We start from the raw sequence: 12,906 nt of genomic DNA on the forward strand, positions 1-12,906 counted from the left end.
TTAGGATCAGATCTTATTTAAGTCTCAAGTGAAAATGAGCATGAGTGTCTCTCCACATCATAAAAGCTCCATGTGATTAGAAGTCTCTGCAGATTCAGCTCCTGCCCAGCGCAGAGCTCAAACAGCAGGGGCTGAAATCTGGGCTGAAATGCACCGCAGAAAAGCTTGTCCAGTCCCAGCCTATCCAGGGCTGGCTCCAGGGCTGCCTCTGCTTTCTCATGCTCTCATGGAAAAATTACTGGGGGTTGGGAGGAATCCAAACAAAGTTAGACACATTCTTCATAAACCAGACCTAATTAGAAATGTCAGGTTTCATTAAGAGCCAGAGCTCTACTGGAGTCACATTACTCAGGTCAGATTTATATGGAAGATRTGCATCATTTCCCAAAAACGATGTATGCATCTTTTCCCACACCGTGCCCAAAAGGGAAGGTTCTCATTACTTGGAGGCAGTGGCAGAAACAAGTCTACAAAAGCCTTTGCCTACTGCACAAAGGAGGCAATGGAAGAAGAGGGCCAAGACCCTCTCATACATAAAAGCACATTTCCCTTTCTGAAAGGCTTAGAGCAATCACACTTAAACACCCATACAGAGCTATTACAACAGGTAGTCAAACAGTAGTTTACAAAGGGGTCCCTTGCTTTTCCCACTAAAATCTTTAGGAAAAGATCCCTGAACTTCAGAGGGAGCAGATTCAGACCAAAGAAACACAGTGTGGATTTCTTTCCCGTCTCTGCTTGCAAGCACACGCTCTAGCAAACCTCCATCCAGGCTCCAAACACCTTCAGGTTTGGATCACATTCACTGGGCGACAGGCACCAACGCCTGCATCTACACTGGAAGCTTCATGTCAGGCATCTAAGATGGATTCATGGTGACCTGMCAAGCTGACAGGTAAGGTGGGTCACACAGACCTGTCGCAGAARAAGGAAAAGGGGTGGAAATGCAGCTACTGCTGCAGGTTTGGTCGCTCTCAGGAGAGGCACTTAGGGTGACAGGGCACAGTGAATGTAGACATTCCTCTGGTCTTTAGTCTTGCTCTTTCATGCACCTGCCTTGCCTCTCGGGGACAACTGCACAAGTCATGAGCAGTTCTGCTCAAGCAGCCTCTGGCTTCAGCCAGAGCTCCCTGCAGGCTCCAGGCACGGCCCAACCGGGGCGGGGGCGCAGCCGGGGCCCAACCGGGGCGGGGGCGCAGCCGGGGCCCAACCGGGGCGGGGGCGCAGCCGGGGCTGTCGGGAGTTTGGGGCTTGGGGGAAGAAACAAGAGATGCCAACTGCTTCACACAAGGCAACAAAAGGATCCCTTTGACAAAGCAGCAGGGCAGAATTAATTCCTCCAGCAAGCAGAAGAAACTCRGGCATTATACAGTGTTTGCTGTCTTAATACTACAAAAATAGGACATTTTTACTTATTATAGCGTAGGCTGTGCTCTATTTCACATCACRATGTTTGAGCATCAGGCAAAATACCTCAGCCAAACATAACAAAGGGAGAGMGCAATGTAATGTCAGACCAGGGCCGGGCACAGACAATGTCCTRCTATACTTCACAGTGCAGCAACAAATCAGTGCTTGTCCCTTGCCTGTATTTAGAAAAAAAAAGGTCTTATTAATGTCCCTGACTTACAAGGCTCTAACTGTAATCCTCTGTTCTACAACTTAGGTTAAAACTGGCTCTATCATCTGCAGTGGCAGTATCTGTCTTTCTCTCAGAAATGGACTTAACAGACTAATCAATCTTGCCTAGCCTAAGATCAATGATTTTTATAGGTAAAATGATGAGATATCAGGCAACATTCAACCCTGCGAGCATTTGCTCTTAGCAAACTAGACGTGAGCCRTGTGCTCTTCATTCTGGACACCAGAGCACCCTGGAATACAATTCCCTGGTTACGGAAACTGCAGCTATTGCCATTACACTGTCTATATGCTATTGTGCAAGGACAGTAATGCTCTTTACAGAGCAGAGCCAGACAGCCCAGAGGAAGAGCGTGCTGCCCCACACGCTCTTARCGCCCCTCAAAGCCTGTCCTGTAGTTCTCCCCTTAATTCAGGGAGATTGTSCTCACCAGAAGCTGCTAATTACACCACTTCAACTCAGGTCACTTGTTAGAGGCTCAACCTGAAAACAAGCACCATCAAATGAACAAGCAGCAGCACGAGTTGTCCAAGAGCACCCTGAGAGCTGCAAGAGTCTCCTCTCCCAAGCCACCCTTGGCCACTGCTGAGGCTGCTGAGCAAGAACAGCAAAGCGAGTCCCCTGGGACAGCGATTCCATTTAAAAACACCCAAAGCATCATCAGCTTGTGAAAGGTACAGGGAATGGCTTTCAAGAACCCAGTTCCCAGAGCCAGCAGAGCAATGGAAATTTTTTTTTCTTTTTTGGTCGAAACCAAACTGTTTGCGAGCATGTGACAGTTTAATGCATCAAGAACTTTTCTGTAATACTTTCCACAGCAGCAGAAGGCATGTGATGCTCCACGGTGCAAAAGTAAGTGCGCTGCCCCAGCAAGTGCGAGGTTATCAGAGTGCATAAAAGGCACAAAGAGGAGCCAAAATCCACAGAGCATATGGCTGGAATGCTTTTTACTTGCAAGGGCTGGCTCTCAACATGCCACCCYTCATTTAGGCCATTCTAGTAATTCAGACTCCAGCCTTTTAGACATTTTTTAATTAAAAGCCTGATTTATAATCACTACTATCCTCAATATGATTCACATGTACACACACCAGTATTTATTTTACAAACTATCCTATCAACAAACTTGCCCTTGGATGCCACTGTGCATAATAAATGCCAACATTAACATCAGAAAAGTGAGATTTAGCATTTTGCCTGAAAACATCACTGAAGTTAACACTACTTGAGCCTTGACCCCTAATTCTTTCTGACAACAGATCTACAAAGGAGCTGGACAAGGGGGGTACCAGGAAACCAGTACCAGGGTCACTAGTACAGAGCAATTTGAGAYTGACTGCTGCAGATTTGAGGCTGTATTTTGATGAGGAAAATCAAACTCAGAATGACATAACAATAAYGGAGAGGAGTAAAACAGCAACACTGCTAAGAGTTATTGAAATGTAATCATCTCTGTAGGTCTACTAGGTATTACTTTTGTTAATTTTCTAATTCTCATTACAGTCGCTGCCCTACAGATTTACTCTTGCAATGTATTCCACACATCACATGTCCTCTGGGACATATCACATGTCCTCCACAGTACCTGCCCCAGGGAAGCAGAGCTGGGGTCTTGCATGCAGGGGTTGTCTCCAGATTCACAGATTCACAGAATAGTTAAGGTTGGAAGGGACCTCTACAGATCATCTAGTCCAACCTTCCTGCTCAAGCAGGCACACCTACAGCATGTGGCACAGGGTGGCATCCAGGCGGGTTTTGAAGACCTCCAGAGWAGGAGACTCCACARCCTCCCTGGGCAGCCTGTTCCACTGCTCTGTCACCCTCACAGTAAAGARGTTGCTCCTCACCTGGAGATGGAACTTCCTGTGCTCCAGCTTGTGGCCATTACCCCTCGTCCTATCGCTGGCTGCCAGTGAAAACAGCCTGTCCCCTTCCTCCCTGCATTCTCCCTTCCTGAACTTATACATATTAATCATATCCCCTCTGAGCCGTCTCTTCTCCAGAGAAAACAGGCCCAGCTCTCTCAGCCTCTCTTCATACAAGAGATGTTCCATTCCCTTAATCATCCTGGTTGCCCTTCTCTGGACCCTCTCCAGAAGCTCCACGTCCCTCCTATAGATGGGCACGGTATTAGTGCTTTTAATCCACAGGAGCACTAATGGGAYTGGGGGAGTACTCATCTTTCACCCAAAGCAGCTCAGTCTAAACAGCAGCTCTGTGTTGTTCAGCTCACTCCTTTGCGCTGCATTTTAGGTGATCCCATTAAAAGTACCATGAAGGGMAGTGTTGGATTCACCCTGATCTACAGCTTCTTGGCAAGGGAAACCGAGTGCCTGAAGAAGGTCCTAATATCCAGGCAGGAGAGCTCATCGTGATCATTCACCACGAACCTTTACGTCCAGGAGAACAGATCCACATAGAAGCCGCCTCAATATCTGAAGGGATTGATGGGTCAGCAGGCAAAGTACTTTAGATTCATCCAGGAGAGCCACTTTTACAGGATCATGCTCTTCTTACATAGCATTATCACCTTCTACATTGCATTTCTTCTGCCACTGGATATTAGCACAGCTCAGACAACCAACATGACCTTGTGGTTCAAGCTGGACTCTGGCCCCAGGCTCTCTGCTCCACCAGGTGACCTTTCCAAACTCCCAGCCACAGGAAGCCAGTCGTGCTCCATTAACAACAACAAACACATTTAGTTTCTTTAAAGCAGGTAAGCACACTAATTCCAACTTTGCAACAAAATCCATATTCTGAACTCTTCCCTCAGCCAACCAAGGAAGAGAAAAGGATGGAAAACGGCAGAAAGGGGTTTCCCTGGGCAGGCGGTCCCACTGCGCAGGGCTGTAATTAACTGATGAAAACAAGCACCTGACTAGAGGGGCTTGGGGGGCRGTTGTTCCCAAACATGAGACACACGTACTGCTTACAGCTAATACCAGACACACACATCAGCAACCTCCTCTGAAAATATAGGTAACTGCCTCAAAAGTATGTGTCCAAAAGGGTCTAAATCTGTACGAAGAGCAGCTGCATGACAACAAGCACTGCAACGTGCAATATTTTGTGTGCAGTTCCCCTGGATGATTTCTATCTTCTCCTCCATTACAAGAGCTGCTATTAACTTGCACCTCAAGATGGCAAACATGAATACAAAGCCAACCTCTATGCAACTCAGATACCAAACATGTTTATGACTTACTAAATTTATCTGCTAAAACCTCAGTGCATTTTAACAGGACAACAGATACCTGGAGGRGCACAGGGGAGAGAAGAGGACACAGGTTTCGTACAGATGGCTCACAAACATTTCTTCTGAAGGCTAACACGAAAGGCTGCAGATGTACCAAAAATAAATGCAGTGTGTATTCTTCCATTCTGAACATGAATCACTTCACAGCCAAATAGGTCCAAAGTTCCTCTATCTTTCAGCTTCCCTGGGCGCTCTCCAGCCTCTCTGGCTTGCACAGATACCCTTTATGGTACAAAAGCACAGTTAAAAACAACAAAAACCACAGATGGTTTTTGATCAAAATGGTTGGTTCAGATGGTTCAAAAGCCAGTGATGTCTCCATTCAGCACATTCTTGAGACCGCCCTTCAGTGTTAACTCAAAAGCATTTATAACCAAAAATCATCTTTCCCAACTGACAGGGCAAAAAGAAACAGCTGAGAAGCAAAGCCTCAGTAACCAGACACAAGCAAAACAGAAAGCACCATGGAAAACACCTGCCTTCCACCTGTCCCACAATATGCCGTTTCCTTACCCATATATGCTCTTTCTTTACCTCTGTCAATCAGATCTCACTCGTCATGTTTACACAAGCTTAACCTGAGCCTAATGTCATCGTGCTACARACGCTTATTTTTAAAGTTTCATCTTCACGGCAACGCTGCTGCACTAAAAATCATCAGTCTCTCCAAGGATYAAAAAAGGAGCCTCACACACAAACACTCGGACACTAACAAAATGGATCCTCCCTCCCGTGCTCCGCTGCCTGCGCCTACCTTTCCCGGTGGTCATTCCCGCAGGGAACTTGGGCACCAGCGACTCTCCAGGCTCCTTCCCAGGGAGCGGAGCCGTGTGGGGAGCCGGGCGGCTGCGGCCTCTCCTCCAAAATAAAAGCCGCCCGCGCTGCGCTCGGCTCCGCTCGCCCTCCCAGGGCTGCCTCCTCACTGCATTTTAGGAATGTTAAAGGCACAACCCTCGCTCGGAAGGTTGTGTAACAGCAAATGAGCAGCGCTGCTCTTGTCCATTTATACCTTCCACAGCGATGAGTTAAACTCCTTCATGTATCCCCRAGACACTGTTGCTTTCCCTATTCCCCCGTAGGTAAAGGAGCATTTCCTTCCTTTTCTCTGTGTTCTCAGCACAACACATTTTCTGCTTAGTTTTCTATTTTTGCCTGGAAGTTGGATATTCACAGCCAGCAGTCAGAGTGCAAGCCATGGTGGGAAAACACAGCGCAGGGGGAGGCACGGATCCAGGAAAGCAGCGCAGTGCCCGTGGGTTCAGGGCCCTTTGGAGGGAGCAGGGAAGGSCCCCCCTTCCAGCCTGCGCTTCTGGGGCTCCCACGTGCACCCACAAACAACATCCCACCCAACGCCAGCAAACCAGGGCTGTTCATCCCCTCCTAATACCAAAATAGTGCTTGGAGACTAGTCTGTATTAACAAGACAAGCGAATCTAGGAAAGATCTGCCTCTCATCCAATTGCCAGGTTGTCAACCACATCATACATGTGCAAATTCACAAAAAGAAAAAGCATATTTACCTTAGAGAATAACTGAAAACACACCACTAGTCAAGAGCAACATGACTTTTCCTGTAGGCTTTCAGTAGCTGGAATTAACGCACTTGCAATTTTAGCATTGTTTTAATTCATCTATTTATTTGTTGAAGTCTTAACAAAAGCAGGCTGCTGTACAACTTGTGTCATCCCCCTCCGTTACCGTGTGTGAGCGTGCGCAGGGGAGCAAGCTCAGCTCCCGACTTGTGACTCCATCTTCTGCTGCCATTTCCCTGCAGCCCAAGCCCAGCAGCATTGAAATCAAGTTCAGTCCCTTCTCTACCCACAGGTACCATTACAGGCAACCTCCCTGATAGTCCCATGTCAAAAGGGCTCCCAGAATGGATTTGACTCGAGTAGAAATGGAGGTTCAGTGTAAAGACAGACCATATTATGATTTTACACTGATTCAGTGCAAGAAACCTTTTGTTTACCAGTGGCTTCGGTTTGGGTCACCATTCCTACCAGTTTGCATTTCAGGAGATAATTTTCTCTTCTTTCTTAATCTAGAATTCCACTATAAATTTTCTGCAGGCCAAGTCAGACTCAAAGACTATTCAAATCCATGGAAAAACCTGCACGGCCCGAGCTAGCTCAGGCCCTTCCAGCCACCAGGCCAAGAGCAAGAKGGCAGCGCGGATTTCTCGGCCTCTGCGTAGGTCCGAGAGCCGCTGCCTGCATCACATCCGCGCACGGATCATCACGCAAGGCCGCGCGAAGGCGGCCGCCGACTAGCCGCCAATTACTGGCTCTTTCATGCTGAAAACCTATTTCTCCCCGGGGAACGAGACATCTGCATAATTAGCAAAAGCAGTTACACACAGAATAATTAGCTTGCTGAAAGCCTGAAGGGGGAAAAACTATAATTTTTGCTTCAAGAGGCTGACTAATGACATGCAAAATAACAAAACACAGACAGCCTATGAATTATTGCAAAATCTAACATGGATTTTAGCTCCATGTTCGAGCTGTAAGGCCYTCTGGTATCCAAGCAACGAGCTTGCTTGGCACAGCAAAACCTCCTGCCTTAATGAAACACCTCTGATCACCACACAAAGCCTCCCCCTCCCCACRGCTCGTATCTCATTCCTGTATTAAACACAAAAAACAAGATCCAGATACACAAAAATAATCACACGGCTCAAGATAAACTCAAGAGGAGCGCTGAAGGATCACAGCCTAGAAAAATAAGTATCAATACAACTGAATCACGTGCAAAGTCTTACAAAACTCAGCCTGATTAGAGTTGATATATTAAATTCATACTTTGAGGCAGAGCATGTCCAATTATTTTCAACACTATTACTACTAGTAGACTGAGCAGATTTGTGTTCATTTATCTCGTCTCAGAAAGGTTTAGCTGTTATAAGGGAAATATTTACTGACTTGCAGCACACTTGCTAACCTCTGTATTTCTCTATATACAAAATAGTTGTTGCAGCTGCTTTTTTATTTGAGCTTTAAATGACTTATAGAGACAAGTTATCCAAAGCAGTAATCTCAGGACCAAGAGATCAATTTTAGTCACAGCTCTGCTTCAAACCGATTTATTTAGACTTTTTTCCCCTTTTAGAAGCAGTTGTTTTTCCTGCCTGTCTGGTACTGCTGCACACTGTAATAAGTCAGATCTAACAACTGTTTTCAATCCTGTTGTAATTAGCACATACCGGTGCTCCTGGGTGGCCAGGGCTCAGTTATAGGCAGTATTTTTAGCCAAGAGTTGTTGCTAGTTATCTGTCTGAGAAGCAGAGGACACGAATGTTCAGGCACCTTAACACTACATTAAACCAAAACCATCTCTGCTAGGCAGTCGTGAAGTAACTTAACCTTGCCATTTCAAAGCCACATTCTGACCCCAAACGATGGGAAGCCCTCACTCCAGGGGCACTGCGGCTTCAGCCAGATCCCCCCTGCAGTTAGGATCCTGATGACAGCATGAGCTTGTCCCATCCAAGCCAAGGAACAGCTCAGGACAGAAGAAAATTCAGATGGAGATGACACAGCTTCGGTTAGGGCTGTTTAGTGCTGTGGAGGGCTTTGTTTAGTGCTGTTTTACGCAGAGAAGCGTCCCCAGAGCCGTGGTCCTCACCGGGATCTGTCAGAGCATCTCCCTGCGGTACTAATGCAACCTGGGCACAGAAACAGCACGAAGCAGCAGCACGTGGGAGCTAACGTGAGCTTGCAGAAACCCTCTGCCACGAGAACAGCTCTACCGCGTCTCCTCATCTACTCCAACGCAGGGCAGGTGGCACCATGTTTACAAGTGCTCGTAGCTACTCTGCGTTTACACATTCGCCACGGGCACAGGTGGAGCTTGGTGGAGCTGCAAACTAGAACCAACAGTATTAAGATAACAAGATAGAGAGTCTGGTAACGAATGCTGTAACTCTGCCAGACCGAAAGGATTAACAAGACTGAGGCAGCTGTTTCTCAAGAAGGGCCAGGTTTTCAGACATGCAATATTTATCATCTTCCCTAGTGCCTGACAGCTGCTGGAAATGTCACCTTTGTTCAAAAGCTGCAGGAGGTGCAAGGGACACAAGAAGCCCCACAGAAGCTGGGTTTGCCTTTAGGTCATCATCAGACTCTCCATCACTGCATGAGGCAGCCTCCAAAGGGATAAATAGGTGCTTGCAAAGAGCTGCTCGTACACTAGGTAAGGGGGACAAATTTGGCCCATGCTTGGAGGGTGARGTAGGGATGAACTTGCCTGCAAGACCATGGGAGACTGAAATCCTCCCTCAAACACACAGATATTATCAACAACTAGTGCTSTCATTAGTAGCTTCACAAATAAGAAGTGCTGCAAAATTAATTCATCCAACTATCAACCATTAACGATCTTTCTCAAAGCAAGATGGCAAGACCAGCAGATSAAAGGGAAATACTGTTCCTGTACTCACGGAGGCCGTGACGCTGCTCCGCTTGCCTCAGCTCTCTCCTGGGCAGGACTGTTCTTACAGGGAGATGGACCCAAGCACCAGCTTATATTGGATAAGCAGGAAGCGAGGAAGACAGAAGCAGTATTGGAGTCTGGAAGCCCAACAGGAGTGGAGATGAAGAAYGCGAGGTCAGGTGTGTAAGGCTTCAGGTACCACATGTGTGAGGGACCAAAATTTTCAAATTTATCACCAAAATTATGGCAGAGGAAGGAGTATTGAAAGTCTTACAATGAAGCCCAAAACTATCAGATCTAACATAAATGGATCCTTTGCTTTCCAGGCATTCTCAAGGATCTGCCTGTCCAGAAGAGCTCATCCCTGTTGTCCCACATGTAGCTTCCTACTGATGCTTTCAGTGTTGCCTACAGCCATGAATTGCATTAGAGTGTGCTGGGATGTTAATTAGTCCTAGAAASCAGCACCACAAAAGCCACGGATTAGCAAATAATGGTAATGCAAGGGTGCTAGTACTTGTCTGGATCCTACACATGCTAAAATGATTGCAGAGCTAAAAAACGTACATGGCAATTTTAAAATCAAACACTTCCTTGCTCTCAATTGAGTTTTATTCTTTTCAGTATCTTTTCCCCCAACTCCAAGTACTCTCCTAAGCAGCTGAAACATAACCGATTTTCCAAGATATCTTATTTTTTTCCAATAAATCCCTCTGTAGGCTTAGCTTAAATGTGGTTCGAAATGCTTACTAAGCATTTTGGACCTTAAGAGTCCAAAATCTCTCCCTTCCTGCACTGAAAACAGACCCCACCCACGCTCCCTGTCCCACAGCATTTGTTTAAAATGACAACACAGCAACACAGCTCGCCCCAGGCACCAACCCGCCTCCTAAAACTCCAGACAGCAGCAGCCTGCCTAGCACAACCATACACACCTTAAAGAAAAAAACAAAAACAGGCAAAAACCAACTTACTCTACCACCAGCAAATACTCTTACTTAGCCTAGCCTAGTCTCATCTATTTACAAAGCCACTATTTCCACATGTTATGTAGAAGCACAGCGTTTTCAACCCTGTTCCACCACACAGGTTTCATCATTCCTAGTCACACAAGAGACTATCACATCATATTTTGGCCTAGTCCACTATGTAAAAGTTTTCAGATGAGTCCAGTAATGTTCTGCCTAATAAGAAACACATCAGTTCCAAGTTGTATTTATCTCTGGTCCATTCCACAACTAGCTGCAAGAAATTCCCTTACAGAAATGTTSCTAATAGTGAGCAGGCAAACACAACAGAATAAGGGCTCTGATAACTAACTCTTAATATTAGCTACAGACATAGGAAGTACACAAATCTGGACGATGCAAAATAYAATCCTGAAGCAATATGAACTTTAAAAAGAAAGCTCTTGTGTTATTACTGTACTACACTAGCACTATTAAACTATTACKGCACAACTGCATTGGGAGGTTCACATCCTGCTCTGTGACAAGGGAAGTGAAGAGGCTTAAGTTAATATTGAATTTACATTATGAAGAGTTAAAMCAGAGGCTGTATTTCCCCAATGAAACTCATAAGGAAAAACAGCTTTAATAACATCCTAGTGTTCTTGAAATTTGTCCTTCATTTGCCTTCTGATACCACCACGAGCAAGTTCAAAGAGTAACTAAAGATAGATTTCATTTTCTGAAAAGCCTATGTGTATATTTTGGAACTACCTTTCCTGCTTGCCTTCTCTAACAGAAGGCTTGCTCCACTGGCATTTGAATGTGGAGCCATTCCACATTCACCAAATGTGGTGAATTCACTTAAATTTTGTTTTGGTGAGTGTAAGTTTTCATCATAAAAGAGAAGAATACAAACATTTCTACTCACCACTCGAGCTCTGGATCATGTTTCCAGATTTTTGGACCTCGTCAAATTTTGTAAAAATTACATTCAACCTGTTTGAAAGTTAAAGGAAAAACACACAATGACTACTGGAGTTTGATTTTTAGCAGCCTTTTCATTTAGAATAGTATAGGATTAATTTTGCTTCATTCAATTTCCTGGGAGCTTTACCAACAGTGCCAATAAGGACAGATGTATTTCATGCACAACAATAAAAATATCAGAACATGCAATGGCAGATACAATAGAAAGATAAACCGAAGGGCAGCTACTACAGATGCATCYTAGCGATAAAATCTGAACTACCACATGACTGAATGTGACATTTCTCAYTGTAAACCCTCTTCCAGTTCATTACTGTTCTGCCCTTCCTTTCGCTATTTGAGGAAACACAACAGGAGGAGGGGAAAAAATAAGCTGACTTTATACAGCATTCTTGTTTGGCCCTGACATTTTCCACTCATGTCACAGCTCTGCTGGAGTGGAAGATCTTTATTACAGCTCATTATTCCTTCCTAGAGGGTCTATTACTCAAGGCCAAGTTGCGGCAGAGGGTTCCAGTGGGAAACAGCAGAGGCAGCGTCCCCGTGCACGGCATTCCCGGCGCCTGGCACAGCTGCCACATGGTCCTGCCTCCGGATGGGCAGCACTGGAGGCTGCAGCCAGGCACAGAGCTGCCTTCCTGCTGCCCCCAAACACACACTGCAAATGCACCCACATAGAGGCTTGGCAGCGAAGCAGCGGGCAGGCTGCAGCACAAAGCCCCGGCTGCAGGTGGGGAAAGGGAGATGCCCCATCTGGCTGTGCCCATGGGACCTCACTCAAACATGAGGTTGAAAACACACGGTGGCAATTTTGAAACCTCTAGCAGGTACAAAATCCTCTCCATCTCAGCACCAGGCTCTTTAGGGCTAAACTGCTGCCAATCTCACACATACACCAGCTCTGCCCCAACGCTGCCCTAGTGGGGCAAGGAAAAGGAAGSAGAAATCACACTCGTCCCTCCGCTGCCCTCACTCCCATGGGAGCACCGAGCCGGTGCGAGTAGCAGAGCCCCAGCTCAGGAAGGACAGAGCCAGCAGCRGGGAGCAGCCAGCAGAGCAAGGCAGGATCTTTCTGCAGAATTTCCCTACTGGTATCACGTCCTTTAGTGGGAGAGCAGCACCAGCACTTTGCTGCTTTGCTAGCAGACAGAGGGGAAAGTCTTTCCCTCAGTTCAGCAAGATCCTGAGCAGCTCCTGCTGCTCCTGAGGCCCTTCAGGTAAGTTCCAGAGCCCTCACAAAGGAAAAGTCAGACAGCCCATCCTGACCACTCTGGGGACAGTAAGAGGAGACAGGGCTGCTCGTGTGCTCACTGCAGGCAGCTCAAGTGGAATATTGTGCTCCCCTTCACAGCTCTGCCCCCTCCCTGCTCTCTTTCCTTTCTCAAACCCGCCTTGGGATCTCTTCAAACCCTGCTCCACATCTTCTCTCTCAGAATGTGGACTCTAGGATCACACACCCTCTACCTACCACCTAACGCTGAGCCCAGACACTGGTATCATGATTTAGCAGCAGAAATGGAGGGACAGGCTTTTCTTAATCCTTGGAGCTGGCAAAATTGGCTGGGCGGTTTTCCTTCCCTAACGACATTCTTCTAAGTTGCACATAGGCTACTCTGAAATGACCTCTCTACACATGC

The 12,906-nt window shown here is 46.4% G+C and overlaps 1 protein-coding gene across 3 annotated transcripts in view; it reads right to left on the reverse strand.

Moving 5' to 3' along the window:
• Positions 1-12,906, reverse strand: part of CLASP1 (cytoplasmic linker associated protein 1) — a 153,167-nt gene that overhangs the window by 102,084 nt on the left and 38,177 nt on the right. For all 3 annotated transcript variants that reach the window (XM_026054071.1, XM_026054063.1, XM_026054055.1), the window contains exon 8: positions 11,211-11,278. In XM_026054071.1, the coding sequence (XP_025909856.1) occupies positions 11,211-11,278 (68 nt within the window). The remainder of the gene's footprint in view (positions 1-11,210; positions 11,279-12,906) is intronic.

The sequence above is a fragment of the Nothoprocta perdicaria genome, unplaced genomic scaffold, assembly GCF_003342845.1.
Source record: "Nothoprocta perdicaria isolate Ctin4 unplaced genomic scaffold, notPer1 scaffold_0, whole genome shotgun sequence".
Lineage (NCBI taxonomy): Eukaryota > Metazoa > Chordata > Aves > Tinamiformes > Tinamidae > Nothoprocta > Nothoprocta perdicaria.